This window comes from Salvelinus alpinus, chromosome 1, assembly GCF_045679555.1.
Source record: "Salvelinus alpinus chromosome 1, SLU_Salpinus.1, whole genome shotgun sequence".
Taxonomy (NCBI): Eukaryota; Metazoa; Chordata; class Actinopteri; order Salmoniformes; family Salmonidae; genus Salvelinus; species Salvelinus alpinus.
The window spans coordinates 74,078,572-74,105,528 of record NC_092086.1 but is presented as its reverse complement, the minus strand read 5'-3'; the positions used below and the strand labels follow the sequence as shown (position 1 = coordinate 74,105,528).

Below are 26,957 nucleotides of genomic sequence, written 5' to 3'. Positions count from 1 at the left end.
GTATAGGATTGAGTGTGTGTATTGTGGTTCTCCTCAGATCTTTGTGTAGGTTTGTGAACCTTTTCCAAATGTCGCTCAGGTCAGCCGTTCCCCTGAGCCCAATCCAGCCTGATAAAAGATGGAAATAAGATCTGCCCTGAGCCAATCAAAGAGGAATTCACTCTTTGCTCCGCTATTCTATCGGCTTGATTAACAAATAACTCTCCCTCACACGTCTGTGCGAGATTCACAACACATCAGTCACACTGGAAGGATGAATATGCATTGAAATGAAAAGTGTCAAGACATAGTAAGAACACATTTCTCCTGTCTTTTTTTCAGTTGGATTGAAAAGCACTAAAAAGCATTGGTAAAATTCTTGGCCTGTTACTTACAACACGTGGTTCTTCCTAATAAAGTCTAACAAGACTGACTGTGCCCCAGGCTTTACACCCTACTGAGTGGAACCGAGACAAGTCAAACCAAATTTTACTGAGCTGGCCTAGTTACGCATCCACCATAGTTTCTGGAATCGTGATTAAAAGGACAATGGGAAATGAAAATATCTGATCCAGTACAGTACAGTTTAATTCAGGACAGAAAGGTAGTGTGAAAAGTGTATAATACACTCACTGTGATGGTGTGTTTGTAGCTCCGAGACACCTCAATCTCATAGCCGTAGACTTCCAAGATGAACCCCCTCACCCAGATGGCTTGCCCCGTGTCCCTCTCCTCGTTCCGGGCTGACAGCTTGAAGCGAGGGAGGTCGGCGCTGGTGCTCGTCCTGGGTCGGGTGGAGGTGCTCTGGTCCATATCCTCCTCTCCCGCCACTCCGCCGTTGCACCTCGTTGTAGCCAGGATCAAGGTACAGCTACTCTGCAGCTCGAAGGGCACACCTCCGAATGGCAGAAAGTGGCTGTAACCAGCGGCAACGCACAGCGCTTCGGTGCGCGCCTGGCAGAAGTAGAGGCCCTCAAGGCCCTCCTGGCAGTACTCACCCTCCCGGCACGGTGCCAGCGTGCAGTAGACGCTGTTGTCCGAGCCGTTGCAGTAGCAGCGCTCCTGGCACTCCCAGTCATTCCAGAAGATCTGGTTGGTGGCCAGCTGCCGGCCCCCAGAGCTGATGCAGCCGCAGTCGCTGCGCGCCACGCACTGGCCGTTGCGGAGTGCAAAGCCCTCCCTGCACTGGCAGCCCTCCTGACAGGGCAGTGGGCACAGCTCGGCGGGCTCGTCCAGGCCGGCGCAGGTCAGCGGGCAAGCGCTGGTGCACTCATCAAAATAGCTGTTCTCCGGACAGGGCAAGGCTGCGGGAAGGAGAGCGAGGGGTGGGCGGAGAGAGATGAGAGTGGGGTAAAAGACAAATAGAGAGAGAGAGAGATAGAGGGACCGTAACAGAAAGAAAAAGAGAGTGAGAGAAAAGGGGAGAGACATAGAGAGAGGTCGGGACAGAGATAGAAACAGAAACAAGAGAAAGGGCTATTCAGAATTAGCAGAGCCAAGGTTTGGTTAATAAAGGAAACAATACACAATCAGTCCATCACTCAACATCACTCCAAGGTGGTGGCGAGGGACTAACTCACGGCAATTGGTAGCACTCCTCCAGGCAGCAAGGCCCACCTGGGCATCCTGACAGGCCGAGGCATACGCCTGCAGCGAAGAGCAGAGCACCGAGCGGTTTCCCTCCCGCACGCACATGTTGTACAGGCAGTTCCGGAAGAACGGCGAGGGGTTGACGGCACCGTGGCACGCCAGGAAGGAGCTGTTCCCCGGGTCGTTGATGTTGCCACACATCCACGGGCTCTGGTAGAGCCGCAGGTCCGTGCACATGCGGTACAGGTTGTCGCAATCGCCATTGCACGTCAGGTCGTCAGCGATGGCCCGCCAGCCGTCAGTGAAGAGTTCGAGGGATTCGGCCAGCCGGCCGTTAGGCAGACGGAGATCGTCGCTGGCGTTTCCGTTGAAGAGACCGCACAGGCCGCAGGTGGCGTTGTAAAAGAGGGTAGAGAGAGAGATGTTGAGGAGGCCCTGACGCGTGTAGCGGACTAGGACCAATCCGCTGGATTCCACCACGGTAGCGTTGCCAGGGGCACGGTAGATCATAAGGGTCTCCAGTGGGTGGACATAAGGCAGTAGTACCAGCTCACCGTTGAGCTGGGATTTAGACACATCGTAACATTATGTCATAGAGAGGTAGTAGCAGCAACATTCAGTCACTGTAATGTACAGTAGTGCAGTGATATATCTGTCATGTAGTTACACATTTTCAATCAGTGAGGCTGGTCTGAATGGATCTTTTCATTCATCTAGTAAACTCATAATTCACATCGCTTCCTGTCTCACTCATCAGCATTGCAGGTATTTATATGGCAGGGGTTATAATGATACCTTGTCAGCATGGCAGGTATTTATAGTATTGTGTCTTAATGTTAGCTCGTCAGCATAGCGTCACGTCTCTTCCTCCTCTTCTATTAGCAAGCGTGTGGAAAGTCGTTCACCTATTAACTTCCGCCTATGAGCATGGCACACTAAGGCAATTCCACCGCTGTTGCTGATTAACCTACTCACTCGTGCAATAATCACTATCTTTCTTTCAACCAATGGGCATGAATCTAGGGGGGGTATTTATATGTCGACTCAAACCTTGTTGTTTTGCAGCAACAGTCGTCCAATGACCTATCTCCCCACCACCACCAGCATAATAACCTTAAGACCCGTCATTAGAACTCTTTTCCCCCAGCATGGGGCAACCTGTCATCAGCATCTTGCTCTGAGGAGCATTCCTCGGAGACAAAGCCTATACCAAACTATTCAATACAATTCCTTACTATATTATCTCTGTTGTCATTCAGTTAAGCCTGTACTCAATTGAACTACGTATTCCAGCTAAATGACTTTGAGAAAGGTATTCATCTCTTGATGACAGACTTTCAGGGCCAGTTTCCCAGACTCGTATTTAGCCTACTCCTGGTGTAAAATAATGCTAAATGAAGTTTCTCCACTGAAAGTGATTCGTAGTCTAGAAGTAAAGTTGCCCTGGGTCCAGGGGAGGCTGCTGAGGGGAGGACTGCTCATAATAATGGCTGTAACGGAGCGAATGGAATGGCATACAATAAAATGGAAACCATGTGTTTGATACTATTCCACTTATTCTACTACATCCATTACCATGAGCCTGTCCTCCCCAATAAGGTGCCGCCAACCTCCTGTGCCTGGTTCTGGAAAACCTACCCACAATGTAGCACAATATCAATGCTCAGAGAATCTTTACACATACATTTGTATGTTTACTTGTCTGGAGACTCATGCATTTTCTCTCAATCGGACTGAGGTAGCACCAAAATAGCCTGGTCCAATACTGTATATTTGGAATGACAATGAACAAACATAGAGAAAAGTTGGCTAAAGCACAAACAGACTGGAGCACCAGGCTATAATACTGACCTTCACTGTGTCAAAGTCCGATCCACCCATCTGGGCCTCCAGGTTGGCCACCCTGACCACCACGGGCCGCATCCAGTACGGACCCTTGTTTACCAGCCGCCTGCCCATCTTTACTTCCACAGCAGACACGTTGGCCGGCGTTGGCCCACACGACCTCAGCAGGTAGTAGGAGCTGTCGTCCGGGAAGGGCATGGAGGTCCCGTCGAAAGAGGCTGTCACGACATTCTGGCCCAGAGAACACACCCCCTCCCTGCGGGGGTAACAGCCCAACAGGCCGAACTCTGTCACACACACCTCGCCTTCTCTACATGAATCGTTGAAGCAGGAGACTTCGCCGTTGGGTCCACAGACGCAGCGCAGGGTGCACTCTCCACCCTCGCCGGCAGGGCCCGCCCAGAAAGTGTCGTTGAGAGGGTAGTAGAGGCCTTCACGCTCGCAGCCACAGTCCTGGTGCCGGACGCAACGGTTGCCACTCAGCACGTATCCCGGGTCGCACTGGCAGCCCTCTGTGCAAGGGTGGGTGCAGTACAGGTGAGAGGTGAGGTCCGAGCATGAGGCGGCGCAGGCACTGGTGCACACCTGGTAGTGGCTGGACTCAGGGCATTTCAGGGCTGGCAGCCAATCAAAGGAGAAATAGGATGTTATTGTATTTAACAAATCATAATAACCTATGTTTGTTATGCTGTTATGTGCTACATGATTACTACTGTAAGTTACATTATGATATTAACCACATCTAAGGGACAGATCGACATATACTGGGGGGAGGGGTGGTCAAACTGCCGCAACTGACAGTTGAATTTGAGGTGAGGGAGACCGTTTCAGGCCTACCAGAGTTACTAATATCTAACAATATAGTGCTTATCTTTATACAAAATATAAGGATAGAACATTTACAAATTACCCTCCTTCTGTACGTCTATATCTGTGTAGTAGACGCAGTAGCCATCTGACATAAAGAAATGCATGTCGGTGTCGTAGCATGGTACCTGCATATCTCTATCTCTCCGGGGTTAGGCCTAAGATTCTCTTCCGAAGCCTATAGGCCTTGCAATGCCCTGACACATTTAGTGCTCAAATCTCTGACAGCTGAACCGTGAGGTGGACAATTATTGCTTTAGGAAAGTAGCCTAAAACCCCTCCAAAAAAATAGACTATAAAGTGTTGCATATGCTACACATCGGAACACAAGGAATAGTGATTTTGTAATTTGTTATAGGCTGTTTTTAAGGACACGTAAATGTGTCTCATTTGTCCAACATCCCTCGTTTATTGATGGTGCTGGCTGCGCCAGGTTGAATTTGAATGCATATGGATGTCCATAAAATTTCTCAAATGTTCGGTAAATTAAAATCTTCCCTGTCATGTTGTCCGGTGCCAAATTTTCCTAAAGGAAACTCTGAAATGGCATATTGTTTTTATGAAGATTTTTGTATATTCACATGAAAATCTGTCGCCAATTGGATGGAAACCTAGCTATAGACATGCTGAAGACTCTGGCAAGTTTGCTAGTCCAGTGTCACTTTGATTATGTCTGCACATCATGGTTCACCAACAGCCCCAAACATCTAAAGAATAAGCTACCAGCCAAACAAAGTTGTAAGAATTGTACTTAAAATCACCCCTCATACTCATCTGAAGGTTGAGCATTTATTCATCTCTATATCTATGGAATTATATATTAATTATGTAAAAAAATAAGCCCTGCAATCAAAAGTTTGGACACACCTACCCATTCAAGGGTTTTTCTTTATTTGTACTATTTTCTACATTGTAGAATAATAGTGAAGACATTAAAACTATGAAATAACACATATGGAATCCTGTAGTAACCAAAAAAGTGTTAAACAAATCAAATTATATTTTATATTCGAGATTCTTCAAAGAAACCACCCTTTGCCTTGATGACAGCTTTGCACACTCTTGGCATTTTCTCAAACAACTTCATGAGGTAGTTACCTGGGATGCATTTCAATTAACAGGTGTGCCTTCTTAAAAGTGAATATGTGGAATTTCTTTCCTTCTTAATGCGTTTGAGCCAATCAATTGTGTTGTGACAATGTAGGGGTGGTATACAGAAGATAGCCCTATTTGGTAAAAGACCAAGTCCAAATTATGGCAAGAACAGCTCAAATAAGCAAAGAGAAACGACAGTCCATCATTACTTTAAGACATGAAGGTCAGTCAATACAGAACATTTCAAGAACTTTGAAAGTTTCTCCAAGTGCAGTCGCAAAAACCATCAAGCTCTATGATGAAACTGTCTCTCATGAGGACTGCCACAGAAAAGACCCAGAGTTACCTCTGCTGCAGAGGATACGATCATTACAGTTACCAGCCTCAGATATCGGCAATTAACTGCACCTCAGATAACAGCCCAAATAAATGCTTCACAGAGTTCAAGTAACAGACACATCTCAACATCAACTGTTCAGAGGAGACTGTGTGAATCAGGCATTCATGGTCGAATTGCTGCAAAGAAACCACTACTAAAGGACACGAATAATAAGAAGAGACTTGTTTGAGGCAAGAAACACGAGCAATGGACATTAGACCGGTGGAAAACTGTCCTTTGGTCGGATGAGTCCAAATCCTTTGGGTTCCAAACGGTGTGTCTTTGTGAGACGCAGAGTAGGTGAACAGAAGATCTCCTCATGTGTGGTTCCCACTGTGAAGCATAGAGGAGGAGGTACTTTGCTGGTTACACTGTCAGTGATTTATTTAGAATTCAAGGCATGCTTAACCAACTTGGCTACCACAGCATTTTGTGGCGATACGCATTCCCATCTGGTTTGCACTTAGTGGGATGATCATTTGTTTTTTCAACAGGACAATGACCCAACACACCTCCAGGCTGTGTAAGGGCTATTTGTCCAAGAAGGAGAGTGATGGAGTGCTGCATGAGATAACCTGGCCTCCACAATCACCCGACCTCAACCCAATGGAGATGGTTTGGGATGAGTTGGACCACAGAGTGAAGGAAAAGCAGTCAACGAGTGCTCAGCATATGTGGGAACTCCTTCAAGACTGTTAGAAAAGCATTCCAGGTGACTACCTCATAAAGCTCCTCGAGAGAATGCCAAGAGTGTGCAAAGCTGTCATCAAGGAAAAGGTTGGCTACTTTTTTGGTTACCACATGATTCCATATGTGTTATTTCACTACTTCACTCTTCACTATTATTCTACAATATAGAAAATAGTCAAAATAAAGAAAACTCTTGAATGAGTAGGTGTGGCCAAAAACATTTGACTGGTACTGTACGTATTTCTTTTACTGACAAATAAAATCAATCAATCCAAACTGTGCAGCGGCCAATTGATGAATGGAAAGAGACATCTGTTACAAAATACCTTAAAAGTTTAATGACATTCGGAGATTGTCAAGCCAAGCCTTCGATACTAGGTAAGCCTACAAGGTAGGGAGGGATATATTTTCTGTTTGTCAAGATTGACATTGTCTATTTATTGTGGTGTTAAAAACACAAACCATGATATTAAAGTGCCCAAAGTCGTTATGCTTTGTTTATTGGTTGTGTGGTGCATTGGCACAGAAACTTGTTGGTGGAAAATTAATTGGAAATATTTTATAAAATTAAATATGGCATCAAAATGTTGAAAATCTGATTTCCCCCTAGCTGATCAGTGTGTGCAGCCGACTCTGATCGTAGTGTAATGAAACAGGCAGAGAGAGCTCGTCTGTGGTGGTCGGCCAGCCCTCAACCTTCTGGCCCGTAGCCCTGCGTGGCATCGACTGCGCCACAAAAGCATGCTGAAGTGGCAAAGTTGATATCCACTTTTATAAACACAGTTATTGTTATTTGTGGTCATAAACATTATTTTCAGTTAATTATATGGGGGTGAGGGTGTTCAATTTATTTTACGGTAAAAGGGGAGAGTCATGTGAAAATATTTTAAACTTTGGGGAGGTGTGCATTTTTTTTTATGACACTGAGTTGGACCAGCCCCTCCCACCCAGTACATTTTAGATCCATCACTAACAGAAACAGTAGGTCATTTATTTTAAGGATAGGTAGCTATAAAAATGTCCAAACAAAACCATTTCTACCCGACATATAGATATACATCGGGACAGAAGAGCACCCACCACAGAAGGTGTGTGACCTCCAGGTTCGTATGGTGACCCCCAGGGCTTGGCAGGCTAAGGCGTAGGCCTGAATGGCCTGACAGAGGGTGGTAATGGTGTCCTTGTTGCTGCACATGTCGTAGACACAACTGTAGACAAAGGCCGTTGGGTCCACCACTGCCCTGCAGTCCCTGAAAGGCCCGTCCGTCTTGTTGATGATTCCACAGTAGTCCGGACGGAAGTAGAACGCCTCGGTCAATGGTTCACAGACACTGCAGTTCTGGGCACAGCCGTCTGTGCAGCGCCAGTCAGCGTCCTCCGCCCGCCAGCTGCCACCCAGCGCCACTACGCTCTCGGCCAGCGAGCCGTCGGGCAGCACAGGGTCGTCGGCAGGATCGTCGTTATAGTTACCGCACAGGCCGCATGTGTTGTTGAAGTAGGAGCTGGGCAGGGAAATGGAGGCGTAGTGCTGCCCATCGTAGGTCACCAGGAGGCCGAAGTCGGTCTCCAGGGCGACGGCCATGCCCGACTGGTACACCCTGACTGCACCTAGCTGGAGTTGGACTGGCAGTGTCTTCATCAGTCCATCCACCTTGAAAAGGAGAGGTAGGAGATTCAGGGCAGATTATGCAGTACAGTACCACATAAACACCATATTAGATTAGATAGCCCAACTAACAATTCTAGAGAAAGATAACTTTTTTGTAATGTTACCTGTAATGTTCCCCAGATGTTTGAGTGTTCAGTTTTCTGTTAGTTAGGGGAACATTCTATGTCTGTTAGCAAAAACCTCCTGAGAACCTATTTAGCATGTCTTGGCAAACATTCCCTAAATGTCAAACATAATTTACACAGAACATGGTTGCCATGTGCTCAGAACATAATATATGCATTTTCTAGACATGTTTCATGGGAATATTTCAAGAAAATGTATTTGTATTAGTAGCAGGACTTCACCTGATGATCCCAAAGAAACATCCCCCCCCCCCCAAAAAAAAATCACATTACACATTTCGCCTTGTAACTGTTGCTGAGCCCATCAAGGCCCTGATTGGTGAACCACTGATCCATTCACAGCTCTTTGTCTGTTGACAATGTTCGGGACACAGTGCTTTCAACTTACATATTTGACACTCTTTGAAAAATATGATAATATTGTGCATGTTCAATTAAACAGTAATTATAATTCAGCATGTCTTCACCTCGGAATTTGAACTCACAACCTCTTGGTTCACGGCATTCTGATATTTATGCTACGCCTCCATGGCTGTGTCAGTTTGCAGTTAATCTGAATATTCTCTCATCATTTATTTGATGTACTTATTTCAGCAACGTTAGGGCTTTCTATATAGTGATCTATTGTTGGTGGGGCATTTTACCTGGTTTTAATGTTACTCCTCAATCACTATGATCAATAAAATAGTTTTTCTTGAGTGCACTTTAAGAGATTTACTTCAAGGTGCATTTCAAGCATACTGTATACTGTATACTGCTAATAATGTGAGTGTGACTCCCCTAGCAGGTCACAAACCCAGGCCACAAGCACCAATGACAAATGCCCTAACCACTGTTCAAGAGTAACATTAAAACAAGGTTATATGCCCCACCAACATAAGAAAACTATATAAAAGCCCTAACATTTCTGAAATAAGTAAATCAAATTAATTAAGAGAGAATAGTCTGGCCTCCCGGGTGGCGCAGTGGTCTAGGGCACTGCATCGCAGATTTACTGACAAGCCAGTCGACCGTCTCTGGGTTCGCGCCCAGGCTCTGTCGCAGCCGGCCGTGACCGGGAGGTCTGTGGGGCGACGCACAATTGGCCACAGTAACAAAGGGTGCTGTGTAATAATGAAACAATTGGGTTTCTTTGGGACCATCAAGCGACGTCCTGACGGCTGATACACAGGAATGTTCATGAAAGGTGTCTAAAACATGAATATCTTATATTCTGAGAAGATGTCAACCATATTCTTTGTATGTTTGGTGGGACGTTGATGGAATATTCCTATGAAAACATTAGGTAATGACCTAATGAATCTCTTGGAGAGCGGTACACAGGATCTGCTGGTCTTACCTGTCAAACTACATGATCAGACCACTGTTATGTACCTAGCCTCCCAAAGGCACAACATCTGACCTATAACCATCTGACCTATGGCAAACTGACAAGACTGTGTTAGCCTGCTGAGCTAAAACCTAGACATCCCTACATATTTGTCCTCCTTGGAAGTGCTGCTCTGCTCACCTGTATTGTGCCCTGGCTGCCCTTAGGCAGGGTGACTCTGTGGTCGTACACCTCCACAGTGACATCTCTCAGCCAGGACACAGAGGCCACGCCGCGGTTCTCGTTCTTGGCCTCCACGCTGAAGAAGGGCAGGCCAGCCACCTCCCAGCAGGGCCGAGCTAACAGGTAGGAGCAGGTGCCCTGGAAGTGGTAGAGGAAGCCATCAAAGGTGTGGTAGTGAGGGTCACCGAAAACCACACAGGTGCTGGTGCGCGTAGACTGGCAGTAGAAGGCACCCTCCTTCTGCTCACAAGTTTCCAGCTGGCTGCACGGCGCCTCCCGGCAGAGCACCTCGTTGTCCATGTCCAGGCAGCGGCACCGCTGGGAGCACTGGTCAGACAGCCAGAAGATCTCACCGCGCCGATAGAACCGCCCTAGGAGAATATATGGACATTCATGACTATGGGTCTCCCCAGCCATGATGTTTTTTAATATGGGTACTCATGCTGTGTTATGAGGAGAGTGATTCAAGTTTACAGAAACTGTCTACATGCACTTGACTAGTACCTAGACATTTGAACCGAGACATTTGACCAGTGTGTCAAGTCTTTGTTATGTTATACTTTTTACCCACCATTGTAACTGCAGCCATTGGCAGGGTCTATCAGGGCAGTGTCTACACGGAAGACCCACCGGCCAGGCAGGTTTACATTGGTCGTCCTCTCGATTTCAACCACGGCATTGGAACGGGACCCAGGCAGGTTGAGGAAGTTACCGATTTCTCCATTAAAACCTGACTGGAGAGGGGAGAGATTGGGAAAAGGCAAGTGAGGAGGTTATCACTTTCATAGAGGTGGGAGGCATCAAGATTGGTCTGCTGTATTTTAGCTATATCTGGGAGGTTGTGATTGGTCTGACATGTTTTAAGGGTGGTATATGGGGCACCATGATTGGGCTGATGTGTTTTAGGGGTGGTATATGGGGCATCATGATTGGACTGATGTGTTTTAGAGGTGGTAAGTGGGGCGTTGAGATTGAGGGGATTCGATTAAGCTATGCCCGTCAGGTGACCGTGTGAGGTCGGTGAGGAAAGTGTGCCCTGCACAAATCGAATGGTAATCTGTGCCGCTCAGTCATATTGTCAACAATGCAGAATGGTGCATTGTACAACATCTATTTCCCATAAAATATAGACTCAAATTTTCAAACTAGTTATCATTGGGAACACATGCAAAATTTCACATGCAAAATTGATTGCTTTTGATAAAAAATGCTTTATCTGACATAAAGCATTTTTTATCAAAAGCAATCAATTTTGCATGTGAAAACACAGAACCTTACTCATTACTCCACGCGCTTAACCAACATCACTTTTGTTTTGTGCCGACGGCCAGAACGGGGCACCTGGCTCACACGCGGGAGGCAGTCCGGTTCCAAATCAAATGCAATCAACGCTAACCCGGTTCACCCGGGGCATGCCAGAGGCATTAATCGAATCCCCTCATTGGTTTGATGAGTGCCAGGGATGGTATATGTAGGTTATCATGATCGGACTACCTGTGCTGTGCTACCATCCAAACCAGTCAGAGGGTCTCCGCCACTGGCTGTGCCTGTGCTCCAGTTGATCTCTCCATAGTTGAACATGGAAAAGCATGACAGACCGTCCGATATCAACACAGCCTGAAATGTGTTCACCTATAGAGAGGTGAGAATGTGCAAGCATATGGTAAGTTCAATAGTGAGACAAAACAAAAATTCACCACCTGGCAGAATTGACCTTTTAACCTAAACAAACAACCCCTATTAGACTAAACAAATACTAACCCAGAAGTTCAAAGATATTTCAACTTGAGATGACTACATATGAAAAGTTACTCTCAGTTCTGCACAAGCATCACACAGAGACACATGATTAAAAACATTTTTTTGTAGGATAAATGGTACTATCAGTGGCCATCGTCCGTGTGCATGCAGGTGTTTTGTGTGTGGAGCAAATAGCAGTCCCTGGGATTCGGGATTGTGGTTATTTTACCGGGGTGGTCTGACTGCCTCCGTAGAAGGTGACCTGGTGCCAGGTTGCGACGAAGATCCAGGTGGCTGTGAAGGTGGGCATGTTCTTAAAGTACTTGCGGATGTCTTGTGTGGCCCGCTCCAGTAGCTCTGGGTCTGTGCTCTCACGGTAGTACACGTCTCCGTGGATGCCGTTGTGCACGTCTGCCCATAGTGGGGCAATGAAGGATCTGCTGTCACTCAGAGGGAAGGCCTCGGGGGTGAACTGGCTCACCTGTACGTCGAAGGAGATCACACCGTTGTTGTTGACCTGCAGAGATAGAGAGAGAAAGGGAGGCACGGTCCCAATTGATTTATTGATGAACAGATTGATGATCAAAATAACAATTATTGGTTAGATGGATGATATGGTGGATCAACATTTCTCTCTTATGAGTTGGGGATATTTACTGGTATGGAAGGAAAGAAGGGGTAAATGGGAGCTTACATAGATGGAGCGGTAGGTGTTATTGAAAAAAATGAATGGCATGAGTATAATTATTTCAGTGGAACTCCCATCATCCATCTTGGGTGTCTCCAGATCTCGGTAGGTAGGCCCATAGGGGTACATGATCTCCTGAGAAAGAGCTGAATGAAGGGGAAGACAACTGTCATAACAGATCTAGCAAAGAATGGGGAACAACTGTTCATAAACATATAGAGAGACTACTCATGTAATCTGATACATTTTGGTGATTTCAATCAAGATAAGAATAAAGTCATGCTTGTTTAACCAGAAAGAAAGGGAAAATAACATATGTCTTCTAAACATACAGAACGTTCACTCTTTCGTAACGGTCTATAACACAATGATCCTTGAGCAATTTGCTCTGATCTTATATCTCTAGATAAGATACAGAATCAGAATCGGAGCCACGTCACTCACCTTCTCTCTGAGAAAAGAAGCTGAAGAGGTGGAAGAGAATGACTGGAGTGCCTGGTCTGATCATTCTAGATGGAGGAAATAGACAGAGAAGGGATTGAAGTAAGGCCACTGAGGACAATGAGAGTGAGAATAATTAATTGAGGACAAGGCATTTAATGAGAGGGATTCAGGAAGGTGTTGTTGATTTAGTTTTCCGATTGTTCCAAAGCCATAGACCCACAAAACCTCATGAACCACATCACCAGCAACTTGAACCATATATCTTCTAGGAGGCTGATACCAAAGACTTGTAAGAGTGACTCACAGAGACAACTTCTCATAAAAAAAAACATTTAACAAGAGCACTGGGGAACGAGAGACAACCGGCCAGCCGGTCGAAGATGACACGTAACTTCTTTAAGATCAGTCTCCCAGGTCTCCCGTGGGGGTACCCCCCGCCCCTTCCCTTCGCCATGGTGGCCCATTAGAGGAGCCTTGAAAAGGCCCCATTATGGGTTCAGGAACAATGTGTCAGGATCACATTTACCTTGAGGTCCCGTGTGAGTGGACCAAGCCAGGAACCCTGCGGCCCAACCCAAGCCGCTCCAGCGTCTCTTTGTCTGAGGAAGGAAGCTAGGCCTGGGACCTCATTACCACGTCTGTTTAGGAGCCATGCCTTGTTTGCTAAAGAGAGGGCAGCCTAAACAGCGGAGCACCGATGGCTTTAATTGAGCTGTCTTGAATTGCCAGGGTCCTTACTTTGGCCCTCGCGGGGCGCGTTGGTGCCTGGCTTGGCAGGCTTTCTACTGCCAAATTATACTGAAATAAATATAAATTGCAAAATGCAACAATTTCAAAGATTTGACTGAGTTACATTCTCTGTCAAAACCTATTAATACAACAGTAGCTAAGATGGGGAGAAGTCTGTCCATAATAAAGCACTGCTCTGTCTTCTTAACAACACTATCAACAAGACAGGTCCTACAGTTCCTAGTTTTGTTGGACCTGGACTACTGTTCAGTAGTGTGGTCACGTGCCACAAAGAGGGACTTGGGAAAATTACAAGTTGCTCAGAACAGGGCACCACGGCTGGCCCTTAAATGTACACGTACAGCTAACATTAATAATATGCATATCAATCAGAAGTGTTGACAAACTGAATGTACTGAGCTGTCTGTTTTAACTACTAGCACACAGCTCGGACACCCATGCATACCCCACAAGACATGCCACCAGAGGACATTTTGTATCGTAGACATGTAGTGGTGTAATAATGATATATGATGTACTGTTTTATCTTTTATATGTAAGTGCCTTAATGTGTTTGGACCCCAGGAAGAGTAGCTGCTGCCTTGGGGATCCCTAATAAATCTAAATGGGTGATATGTCTGGTGAGTATACAGGCCATGGAAGAACTGGGGCATTTTCAGCTTCCAGAAACTGTGTACAGATCCTTGCAACTTTGCATTATTATGCTGAAACATGAGCTGATAGCGGTGGATGAATGGGCCTCAGGATCTCATCATGGTATCTCTGTGCATTCAAAATGCTATCGATAAAATGCAATTGTGTTCGTTGTCCGTAGCTTATGCCTGCCTGTACCATAACCCCACCACCATCATGGGGCACTCTGTTCACAACGTTGACATCAGGAAAACGTTCGCCCACACAACGTCATACACGTGGTCTGCAGTTGTGAGGCCTGTTGAACGTACTGCCAAATTCTCTAAAATGTGTAATGGAATTTTAATGTTTGTGCTTTTCTGATAACACATTTCTGTGTTCTATTCATGTGCTGTTCTAATAACCAATTTCTGTGTTCATGCGAGTGACTGATTTAACAAATCCTCACTTATCAGAATCTGCAATTTGGCAGTATGCCCAGACCTTGTTTTGAGAACAAACTAAAGATATCTCAGTTTCAAGGTCTCAGCTTAGAGAGAAGAAGTCTCGTGAGGTATTGGTCTGTCACATGTTAAAAACCAGTATTGGTCGGTCACATGAATGAAACAAAACGGTAATGATTAATTAATTATGCTAAATCATGCAAATATAACTTGTCTGTGTATAGCCATATGTAAGACAACTCCTGGGACTGCTCAGGAAGAGCTCTTGATTGACATGTGTACTATGGTGCATTGAGCTGGTTGGAACCTCTCCAGCGCGCTGACAAATAAAGGATGATTAATTTAAGATTGACTTCGAGTGTCCCAGTGTAAGAATTTCCACAACAAATTACATTAGAGGCAGCTTATGGTAGAGAAATGAACATTCAATTCTCTGGCATCATCTCTGATGGACATTCCTGCAGTCAGCATGCCAATTGAACACTTACTCAAAACTTGAGACATCTGTGGCATGTGTGACAAAACTACATATTTTAGATTGTCCTTTTATTGTCCCCAGCACAAGGTGCACCTGTGTAATGATCATGCTGTTTAATCAGCTTCTTGACATGGATGAATTATCTTGACAAAGGAGAAACGCTAACGAACATGGATGTAAACAAATGTGTGTACAAAATGTGAGAGAAATAAGCTTTTTGTGCATCTGGAATATTTAGGGGATCTTTTATTTCAGCACATGAAACATGGGACCAACACTTTACATGTTGCATTTGTAACGGATGGGAAATGGCTAGCTAGTTAGCGTGTACGCGCTAGTAGCGTTTCAATCAGTTACGTCACTTGCTCTGAAACCTATTAGTAGTGTTGCCCCTTGCTCTGCAAGGGCTGCGGCTTTTGTGGAGCGATGGGTAACGGCGCTTCGTGGGTGTCAGTTGTTGATGTGTGCAGAGGGTCCCTGGTTCGCGCCCGTGTCGGGGCGAGGGGACGGTTTAAAGTTATACTGTTACATTGATGCTGTTGACCCGGATCACTGGTTGCTGCGGAAAAGGAGGTTGAAAGGGGGGTGAGTGTAACGGATGTGAAATGGCTAGCTAGTTAGCGGGTACGCGCTAGTAGCGTTTCAATCAGTTACGTCACTTGCTCTGAAACCTATTAGTAGTGTTGCCCCTTGCACTGCAAGGGCCGCGGCTTTTGTGGAGCGATGGGTAACGACGCTTCGTGGGTGTCAGTTGTTGATGTGTGCAGAGGGTCCCTGGTTCGCGGATGGGACGGTTTAAAGTTATACTGTTACACATTTATACATTCTATACTGAACAAATGTACTGCCAAGTTGATCCAAGGGACAAGACCTGATCTAATTCAAAGCAGTATTTGATTGAATGGTAGTAGAATGTTAAATTAATGGTTGTCATAAATTGAATGTAAAAACAAAGTTTACACTTGCGTCCTGTCCAGAGCTCTAAAATAAATACATGTATAGCACTGGTGCACAACATAAAATCTACGCGCACCAGAATAATTTTTAATGTTTATTGACAGAAATGTAGCATTAATCAAATCTAATTTTTGGTTAGCAGATGTTATAGCGAGTGTAGCGAAATGCTTGTGCTTCTAGTTCTGACAGTGCTGCAATATCTAACATGTAATCTAACAATTCCACAACAACTACCCATTACACACAAATCTAAGTAAAGGAATGGAATAAGAATATGTACATATAAATATATGGATGAGCAATGACAGAGGCATAGACAAGATGCAATAGATGGTATAAAAATACAGTATATACATATGAGATGAGTAATGCAAGATAGGTAAACATTATTAAAGTGCCATTATTAAAGTGACTTGTGATCCATTTATTAAAGTGACCAATGATTTCAAGTCTGTATGTAGGCAGCAGCCTCTATGTGTTAGTGATGGCTGTTTAACAGTCTGATGGCCTTGAGATAGAAGCTGTTTTTCAGTCTCTTGGTCCCAGCTTTGATGCACCTGTACTGACCTCGCCTTCTGGATGGTAGCAGGGCGAACAGCCAGTTGCTCGGGTGGTTGATGTCCTTGATGATCTTTTTGGCCTTCCTGTGACATCGGGTGCTGTAGGTGTCCCGGAGGGCGGGTAGTTTGCCCCTGGTAATGCATTGGGCAGACCGCACCACCCTCTGGATAGCCTTGCGGTTGCGGGCGATGCAGTTGCCGTATCAGGTGGTGATACAGCCCGACAAGATGCTTTCAATTCGGCCTCTGTAAAATTTGTGAGGATTTTAGGTGACAAGCCAAATTTCTTCAGAATCCTGAGGTTGAAGAGGCGCTGTTTGCGCATTCTTTACCAGACTGTCTGTGTGGGTGGACCATTTCAGTTTGTCCGTGATGTGTATGCCAAGGAACTTCAAGCTTTCCACCTATTCCACTACTGCCCCGTCGATGTGGATAGGGGGGTGCTCCCACTGCTGTTTCCTGAAGTCCACGATCATCTCCTTTGTTTTGTTGACGTTGAGAGAGAGGTTGTTTTCCTGACACCACACTTAGAGTGCCCTCACATCCTCCCTGTAGGCTGTCTCGTCGTTTTTGGTAATCAAGCCTACTACAGTTGTGTCATCTGCAAACTTGATGATTGAGTTGGAGGCGTGCATGGCCACGCAGGAGAGGGCTGAACACGCACTCTTGTGGGGCCCCAGTGTTGAGGATCAGCGAAGGGGAGTTGTTGTTTCCTACCTTCACCACCTGGGGGTGGCCCGTCAGGAAGTCCAGGACACAATTGCACAGGGCGGTTGAAACCCAGGGCCTCAAGCTTAATGATGAGCTTGGAGAGTACTATGGTGTTGAATGCTGAGCTATAGTCAATGAACAGCATTCTTACATAGGTATTCTTCTTGTCCAGATGGGATAGGAGAGTGTGCAGTGTTATGGCGATTGCGTCGTCTGTGGACCTATTGGGGCGGTAAGCAAATTGAAGTGGGTCTAGGGTGACAGGTAAGATGGAGGTGATATGATCCTTGACTAGCCTCTAAAAAGCACTTCATGATGACAGAAGTGAGTGCTATGGGGCGATAGTCATTTATTTCAATTACCTTTGCCTTCTTGGGTACAGGAACAATGGTGGCCATCTTGAAGCATGTGGGGACAGCAGACTGGGATAAGGTGAGATTGAATATGTCCGTAAACACACCAGCCAGCTGGTCTGCGTATGCTCTGAGGACACGGCTAGGATTGTTGTCTGAGCCGGCAGCCTTGCGAGGGTTAACACGTTTAAATGTCTTACTTACGTCGGACATGGAGATGGAAAACCCACAGTCCTTGATAGCGGGCCACGTCGGTGGCACTCAATTATTCTCAAAGCGTGCGAAGAACGTGTTAAGTTTGTTTGTAAGCAAGACGTTGGTGTCGGTGTCCGTGACGTGGCTGGTTTTCTTTTTATAGTCAGTGATTGTCTGTAGACCCTGCCACATACGTCTTGTGTCTGAGCCGATGGATTTCGACTCTACTTTGTCTGTATACTCACATTTTGCTTGTTTGTTTGCCTCGGAGGGAATAACTACAGTTTGTATTTGGCCATAATCTCAAATCACCTTTCCATGGTTAAATGCGGTGGTCCGCACTTTCAGTTTCGCGCGAATGCTACCATCTATCCACGGTTTCTGGTTAAGGTAGGTTTTAATAGTCACTATGGGTACTACATCTCCTATATACTTCCTTATAAACTCAGTCACCGTATCCGTGTATGCGTCTAGATTATTTTCACAATCTACCTGGAACATATCCCAGTCCACGTGAACCAAATAATCCTGAAGTGTGGATTCCGATTGGTCAGACAGCATTGATTAGGTCTAAGCACGGGTACGTCCCGTGCAAGATGGAGTCGTGGTCATATTTGCCGAAAGGAGGCCAGGGGAGGGCCTTGTAAGCATTCCAGAATATTTTAATAGAAATGGTCAAGAGTCTTAGCAGCACAAGTGGTACAGCCGATATGTTGATAGAACTTTGGCAGCCTAGTCCTCAAATTTGCTTTGTTAAAATCCCCAGCTACAATAAATGCCTCAGGATACGTGGTTTCCAGTTTGCATAAAGTCCACACAATATCCCATAATGACAAAGTGAAAACATTTTTTAAATGTTTTTGCGTATTTATTGGCAATGAAATACAGATGTATATAATTTACATAAGTATTCACACCCCTGAGTCAATACTGTGTAGTAGCACCTTTGGCGGCGATTGCAGCTTTGAGTCGTCTTGGATATGTCTGTATCAGCTCTGCACATCTGGATTTTGGGATTTTCTCCCATTTTTTCTTGCAGATTTTCTCAAACTCGGTTAAGTTAGATGTGGAGCGGCGGTGAACAGCAATCTTCAAGTCTTTCCACAGATTTTCAATGGGATTCCAGTCTGGGCTTTGGCTGGGCCACTCAAGGACTTTCACGTTCTTGTTCTGAAGCCATTCCAGCATTGCTTTGGCTGTATGCTTCGGGTCATTGTGCTGTTGGAACGTAAATGTTCGCCCCAGTTTAAAGTGGTTTACACGCTGAAGCAGGTTCTCATCAACGATTTGCCTGTATTTGGCTCCATTCATTGTTCCCTGTATCCTTAGTCTCCCAGTCCCTGCTGCTGAAAAGCATCCCCATAGCATGATGCTGCCACCACCATGCTTCATGGTAGGGATGGTGTTAGATGTGTGATGAGCCGTGCTTGGTTTGTGTACCTCAAGAGACTGGTGTATGACTGGTGGTCTGCATGCGCAGTAGTAGAGTTTGCAAAACAAAAGATAATCCGATTGATACATATCATCATGGTATCACATGGCCATATCTCCATATTACAGAGCATGTTTACGGAAGACAGAGGGACAACCTTTACTAAATTAGCTATCTAGCATGTTCCGAATACCTGTGTGTAAAGGAAGAAGGCTGCCAGAACCGTGTTGTCACTGAAAAATACTGTTGGCTGCAACTGTGATAAAGCCGGTTAAAACAGTGTACAGTAAGTGTGTATTTTGTGTTTGTGAATATATTTTGATGTGATATGAAAGTAGAGGGCTTTATGTTTCTAGAACCGTAACGCAATTGAAAATCGATTCACGTTTAGATGGAGGGGGGTGGTGTGTGTGTGTGTCTGTGAGACTTGGGGGAAATGGCCATTGCAATTTGGGGTACAAAATACTTATTGTTACTTTGATCAGTTTTGTGGATTGTTTAATAGGGGTGGTGGGCCATGGTATAACCAGTTTGATGAGTGGGTTATGGTCTGTTCAGAAACCCTTAAACCTTTTTTAAGTTTAAAATGGTGTTTTAGTATAAGCCAGAGATGTGAATTTAAAATGATGCCAATCATTGTTATTGTATTTGGAAACAGAGAAATACACCGAACACGGTTATATTCAAAATGACAAGAAATGTGTTTCACAGGAGAGACTAGGGTCCTTCAGCAAGAGTGAATTTCAGGATGATAGTTTTCTTGTAAAAACTGAAATACTACAATTGATGGTTGTATTGTATAAAATAAATTCATAATAATATATTTATTTCTACTCTCTGTCTGTGTTTCTCTCTCTCTGTGTGTGATTATGTGTGTGTGTGTGTGTGTGTGTCTCTCTCTCTGTGTGATTATGTGTGTGTCTCTCTGTGTGTGATTATGTGTGTGTGTGTGTGTGTGTGTGTGTGTGTGTGTGTGTGTGTGTGTGTGTGTGTGTGTGTGTGTGTGTGTGTGTGTGTGTGTGTGTGTGTGTGTGTGTGTGTGTGTGTGTGTGTGTGTGTGTGTGTGTGTGTGTGTGGACATGTTTAACTATGCCTGTGACCTATTGGGGACATTTTGTTAGTCCCCACAAGGTCAAATGCTATTTCTAGGGGGTTTAGGGTTAAAGTATAATTAGTGTTAGAATTAGGTTTAGCGTTAGGAGCTAGTGTAACATTATCCTCAACGTGATCTCTGAGGAATGTGATGTGAATTAATTATCTCTTCCACATCTACACGGTCATCTCTTTAATGCGTGTACAGTATTCAGCCTGGTGGTAAATTGTGTTCAGGTGTGTCAAGGTTAGTGGACCCTGGTGAGAGGGGATAATTGTTCAGTCATCGCCCTGTCATCATGCTTTGTCAACACAGAGATTACCACAACCCCTATTTTCACTCCTTCAGTTCCCCCACACGTTATCTGACAGGCATTTACTCCATAATGTTTCAACAGAACAATTGAGACAAAAAAGGGCTCTTCTAGTGGTGTAAACACAACCCCTCTGGGGTCACAATCCAGTGCCCTAAACTTCTGACTCTATCAGGAGGAGTCTACTCTAGCTACAACAAATAGAACAGAAAACAACTGTAGAAAATCATCCAATTCATGCCAATTACATCTAGCAGAACATTCAAATAATGCAGCATTATTACCATGCATCTCCAAGACATAAATAGATTAAGGACTGTTGGCTAATGCTCCTGAGATACGAAATGACAGACTGATAAACTTCTAAATCACAACATTAGCACATACATGTTGTCAAGTCAAAAACTACAGTGCCAGATGCTCAGCAGTAGGCATTGTTATAACATGCAACATCAAATCCTAATACAGTATTAACTAATGACACAGAGATGACATTATTCTAAAGACCAAATGCCAAGGATGGCACTGTCATCTTCCCTATGCGACATCACCATACACATGTTCATAAAGCTGTATGAAGTCCTCTTTGCTCTCATGTCCTGATTTATTAAGAGCTGAACTGGGTGAGGCTATAAACTGTCATGAAACCTTAAATACAACATGGCTACCAGTAACAGGGATAATCCACCATGTTAGGAATTTCTGTATTATCTTTAAAAAACTATGAAATTCCAAGGATAAACGAGTTTGAACACACACCTATCCGGGAGTCAGATTCAGATGCAGCTCACCTGTCCATCAATCGGCGATGCAGGTGTTGGTGGGAAAGGGAGAGAGGAGAGAGAGAGAGAGAGCTAGAGGACGAGGTAGATAGATGGACCACTCACCTGCCTTCAGAACACGGACATTTAACCCCTCACCACTCTCACCAGGCTTCCTCCAGTACACAGATGTGTTCCATCCAACTGGGAACCATCCACAGAGTTTAAAAGAAGTGAAGAGAGGACTGGAAAAAGACGGAGGGGTGGCGGTTGTTATGGTGATAATGGGAGGAGGGGGGGGGGGGACATCCAAACAGAGTGGCGCTTCGCGTTCACTTCCAGCAGGATTACCGGTACTGTTAAAATGGGAGTCCCAGAAAACAGCCAAAATCCTTGCTTAGGGCATGCAATGGATATCAAAAGGAGCAGGGAGAAAGATATTCCTTGTATGAGAGGGGCGGCAAAAGTGTAAGCCCCTGCCAAGGCTCTGGAAGGAACTTTACTAAAAGAGGCAGGTGCAAATTTTACCAGGGATAGTGTTCAACTTAATCTGAGATCAGTGTTTGGGGAAAGTAGTAGGTGGGGAGGTGAGGGGGACTTTGAGTGGGCAGAGAGGGAGAGCGAAAGTGAGGGAGAGAGCAAATGAGATATCCTGGAAATGAGGGCAGAAAGACTACCTCAAGCAAAGGCAAATTATTGAAACCAAACCTTATTTCCCTCCAATCATGGAAGGCAAAACAGTTACAACAAAGAGGATTTCGGACATAGATGCCAGCCCCTTGGATTGGGCCCTGATTCCCCCCCTCAGCCCTGTCCGTGTCTCTGTATGGCTAAAGCTTTCCACCTGAGCAGCTCAGACCCAGCCAATTTAATTTATAAATAAAGCAAAGCAGTGCGACAAAAACAACAACAGAATTACACATGGGATAAACAAATGTACAGTCAATAACACAATAGAAAAGTCTATATACAGTGTGTGCAAATGCAGTAAGATTAGGGAGGCAAGGCAATAAATAGGCCATAGTGGCGAAATAATTACAATTTAGCATTAACACTGGAGTGATAGATGTGCAGATGATGATGTGCAAATAGAGATACTGGGGTGCAAAAAACAGCAAAAAAAGAACAATATGGGGATGAGGGAGTTTGGTGGGCAATTTACAGATGGGCTGTGTACAGGTGCAGTGATCGGTAAGCTGCTCTGACAGCTGATGCTTATAGTTAGTGAGGGAGATATAAGTCTTCTGCTTCAGTGACTTTTGCAATTTGTTCCAGTCATTGGCAGCAGAGAACTGGAAGGAAAGGTGGCTTTTTGGATGACCAGTGAAATGTACATGCTGGAGCGTGCTATGGGTGGGTGTTGCTATGGTGACCAATGAGCTGAGATAAGTTGGGGCTTTACCTAGCAAAGACTTATAGATGACCTGGAGGAAGTGGGTTTGGCGACGGATATTTAGCGAGGGCCAGCCAACGAGAGCATACAGGTCTCAGTGGTGGGTAGTATATGGGGCTTTGGTGATAAAAGGATGGCACTGTGACATACTACATCCAATTTGCTGAGTAGAGTGTTTGAGGCTATTTTGTAAATGACATCGCCAAAGTCAAGGATCGGTAGGATAGTCAGTTTTACGAGGGTATGTTTGGCAGCATGAGTGAAGGATGCTTTGTTGCGAAATAGGAAGCCGATTCTAGATTTAATTTTGGATTGGAGATGCTTAATGTGAGTCTGGAAGGAGAGTTTACAGTCTAACCAGACACCTAGGTATTTGTAGTTGTCCACATATTCTAAGTCAGAACCGTCAAGAGTAGTGATGCTAGGCGGGCGGGCAGGTGCGGGCAGCGATCGGTTGAAGAGCATGCATTTAGTTTTACTGGCATTTAAGAGCAGTTGGAGGCCACGGAAGGAGTGTTGTATGCCATTGAAGCTCGTTTGGAGGTTTGTTAACAAAGTGTCTAAAGGGCCAGATGTATACAGAATAGTGTCGTCTGCGTAGAGGTGGATCAGAGAATCACCAGCAGCAAGAGCGACATCATTGATATACACAGAGAAAAGACTCAGCCGAGAATTGAACTCTGTGGCACCCCCATAGAGACTACCAGAGGTCCGGACAACAGGCCCTCTGATTTGACACACTGAACTCTATCTGAGAAGTAGTTGGTGAACCAAGCGAGGCAGTCATTTGAGGAACCAAGGTTATTGAGTCCGCCGATAAGAATGCGGTGATTGACGACCGAGTCAAAAGCCTTGGCCAGGTCAATGAAGACGGCTGCACAGTACTGTCTCTTATCGATGGCGGTTATGATATCGTTTAGGACCTTGAGCGTGGCTGAAGTGCACCTATGACCAGCTCGGAAACCAGATTGCATAGCGGAAAAGGTACGGTGGGATTCGAAATGGTCGGTGATCTGTTTGTTAACTTGGCTTTCGAAGACCTTAGAAAAGGCAGGGCAGGATGGATATAGGTCTGTAACAGTTTGGGTCTAGTGTCTCCCAATTTGAAGATGGGGATGACCGCGGCAGCATCCCAATCTTTAGGGATCTCAGACAATACAAAAGAGAGGTTGAACAAGCTAGTAATAGGGGTTGCAACAATTTCGGCTGAAAATGTTAGAAAGAGAGGTACCAGATTGTCTAGCCCAGCTGATTTGTCGGGGTCCAGATTTTGCCGCTCTTTCAGAACATCAGCTAAGCGCGGGGGGTGCAGAGCTGTTGGCCGGGGTAGGGGTAGCCAGGTGGAAAGCATGGCCGGCCATAGAAAAATGCTTCTTGAAATTCTCTATTATCGTAGATTATCGGTGGTGACAGTGTTTCCTAGCCTCAGTGCAGTGGGCAGCTGAGAGGAGGTGCTCTTATTCTTCATTCTCCATTTACAGTGTCCCAGAACTTTTTGGAATCAGTGCTACAGGATGCAAATTTCTGTTTGAAAAAGCTAGTCTTTGCTTTCCAAACTGACTGTGTATATTGGTTCCTGACTGCCCTGAAAAGTTGCATATTGTGGAGGCTATTCGATGCTAATGCAGTACGCCACAGGATGTTTTTGTGCTGGTCAAGGGCAGTCAAGTCAAGAGTGAACCAGGAGCTGTGTCTGTTCTTAGTTCTACATTTTTTGAATGGGGCATGCTTATTTAAGATGTTGAGGAAAGCACTTTTAAAGAACAACCAGGCATCTTCTACTGACAGGATGAGGTCGTTTATTTATCTTTTAAGTATTTTAGGGAGTGTTTGACAGTGATGAGGAGTGGTCGTTTGACCGCGGACCCATTACGGACTCAGGCAATGAGGCAGTGATCGCTGAGATCCTGGTTGAAGACAGCAGAGGTGTATTTGGAGGGCAAGTTGGTCAGGATGATATCTATGAGGGTGCCCATGTCTACAGATTTAGGGTTGTACCTGGTAGGTTCCTTGATAATTTTGTGTGAGATTTAGGGCATCTAACTTAGATTGTAGGATGGCCGGGGTGTTAAGCATATCCCAGTTTAGGTCACCTAACAGTACGAACTCTGAAGATAGATGGGGGGGCAATCAATTCACATATGGTGTCCAGAGCACAGCTGGGGGCTGAGGGGGGTCTGTACCAAGCGGCAACAGTGAGAAACGTATTTCTTGAAAGGTGGATTTTTAAAAGTAGAGGCTCGAACTGTTTGGGTACAGACCTGGATAGTAAGATGGAACTCTGCAGGCGCTATCTCTGCAGTAGATTGCAAAAAGAGAGAGAAAAACAAAGAGAGAGAAAAACCACACACAGGCTAAAACCATGCTTTTTCAAGACCTTGGGTAGTTCTACTTACAGAATTAACATGAGTCACTTTGGACACACTGTGTTCTTCTCTTTAATTAGGAATGGCCTCATTTACATGGGCACACAGCGTACCTCATTTCCATAGATCCTGGAGAGATTAAGTATGAAAGAAATGGCAGGTAGATCTGTTCTGATAGGCTGTGGGAAGCAGAGGGGACTCAGTCGGGTCTTTGTTGCAAGGGGGACAGTGGAGGTAACTGGAGCGAGGGGGAGCAGGACGTGTCAAAGGCTGCAGGACTGAGGGCTGACCTGGGGTTCCCAGTGACCAGTGTAGGGGCTTTTTGTGGTGGATTATTTTACTCCTCCAGTGCGTTGTTGTGTAAATGCATATACTCTTTACCAACCTGTGAGAGAGCGACACACCAAAGGGGACAAAAAAACATGATCCCAGTGGGCCTGCCGGGACCGAGATCCTCCTGTGCTAACGGCCGGTGTTTTGGGAAGTGTCGAGGACGGTGGAGAAGTAGGAGGAATTGAGAAGGGGACAATAGGCCTGATTTTCTCACTTGAACTCCCACTGTCACATGGACTCACTCACTCACACACACACACATACAATTCGTTAGCCAACATGATAGTTGTATTTAAAAAAAAAAAAAGAACCTTTATTTAACTAAGCAAGTCAGTTAAGAACAAATTCTTATTTACAATGACGGCCTACCAAAAGGCAAAAGGCCTCCTGCGGGGACGGGGGCCTGGGATTAAAAAATAAATAAATAATACAATATAAATAAACGACAAAACACACATCACAACAAGAGAGACAACACAACACTTCCATAAAGAGAGACTTATGACAACAACATTGCAAGGCAGCAACACATGACAACAAAGCATGGATAGTGAGAGGATAAAGGTCTTTCACTCCCTCTCCCTCCATTTAGCTCACTGGGAATGGGGACAGTGTTGTATAAATCGGTTGTTACATAGTGAGCTCAGCTGAGGAGACATTGTCTATTTGCCCCATGTAAGGCATCTATGCCTCAATGAAGAACATGTATTTCTAGGAACAGTCTTGCTGACAAGGAGGTTTACTTCTAAATGGTCTGATTGTAGTTTCAATTGTTAAAGTTGAGAAAATAAAATAGTGATGATTGAAACAGACTGATCAGTTACATCAATAAGTCATAAAAGCATTACATCAACAGTTTCTGTGGGACCACCCAGTGACCGGTGAGGGTATTTTGTGGGAATAAAGTCTGGCGCATTGAAGATCAAAAGTTCTGGAGAGTCCATCAAGCTTGACCTTCCAAAAAAAGGTCCTAGACTGGATTCCGGGTGAGCTCAGTGCGAGAGTCATTCAATCCCCAGAGTGGGCCATTCCATATCAACCCTCTAACCTCCCCCCTATGCCCAGCAGTTAGCCTTGCCCTCCTCTCCTCTCCTCCACAATGTAGAACCTCCTTGTGGTAACCCAAACCTCACATTCCCAAACGACTCCTACTCCTGGGCACACAATGGGCTCCGTTCAGCCCTCACTGCCCTTGCTTCTGCTCCATAATGCAATGGGGGAGATCAGGATACAGCCTCCCCGGGCCAGGTCTTGGGTACGGGACAAGGGTGCGAAGAGGTAACGCAACATCTCGACCCCCACCACCTCCCAACTTCGGCGTGACCCTGCATTAGCGGGACAGCCCTGTTGTCACAGCCTGGTAACCCCAAGCCAGCACAGTCTTCCCTCTGTAGAGGAACTTGAGGCCCTGGTGCTCCAGTCAGAGAAGGCCCAGGCAGAGGGGACCTCAGCCCCATCTGTTGCGCAGTGACAGAGCCTCTGCTGGGACTGGAGGTTGGGATTGGGAGCTGGCGGGCTGGGTG

At 45.4% G+C, this 26,957-nt stretch overlaps 1 protein-coding gene across 1 annotated transcript in view; it reads right to left on the bottom strand.

Moving 5' to 3' along the window:
- The window catches only part of LOC139564401 (alpha-tectorin-like), a 67,795-nt gene that overhangs the window by 18,495 nt on the left and 22,343 nt on the right, over positions 1-26,957 (bottom strand). Inside the window, 11 exon segments of the mRNA XM_071383936.1 lie at positions 613-763; positions 824-1,283; positions 1,560-2,130; positions 3,421-4,031; positions 7,526-8,096; positions 9,750-10,162; positions 10,363-10,525; positions 11,286-11,423; positions 11,761-12,048; positions 12,226-12,385; positions 17,251-17,277. Coding sequence (XP_071240037.1) covers positions 613-763; positions 824-1,283; positions 1,560-2,130; positions 3,421-4,031; positions 7,526-8,096; positions 9,750-10,162; positions 10,363-10,525; positions 11,286-11,423; positions 11,761-12,048; positions 12,226-12,385; positions 17,251-17,277 — 3,553 coding nt within the window.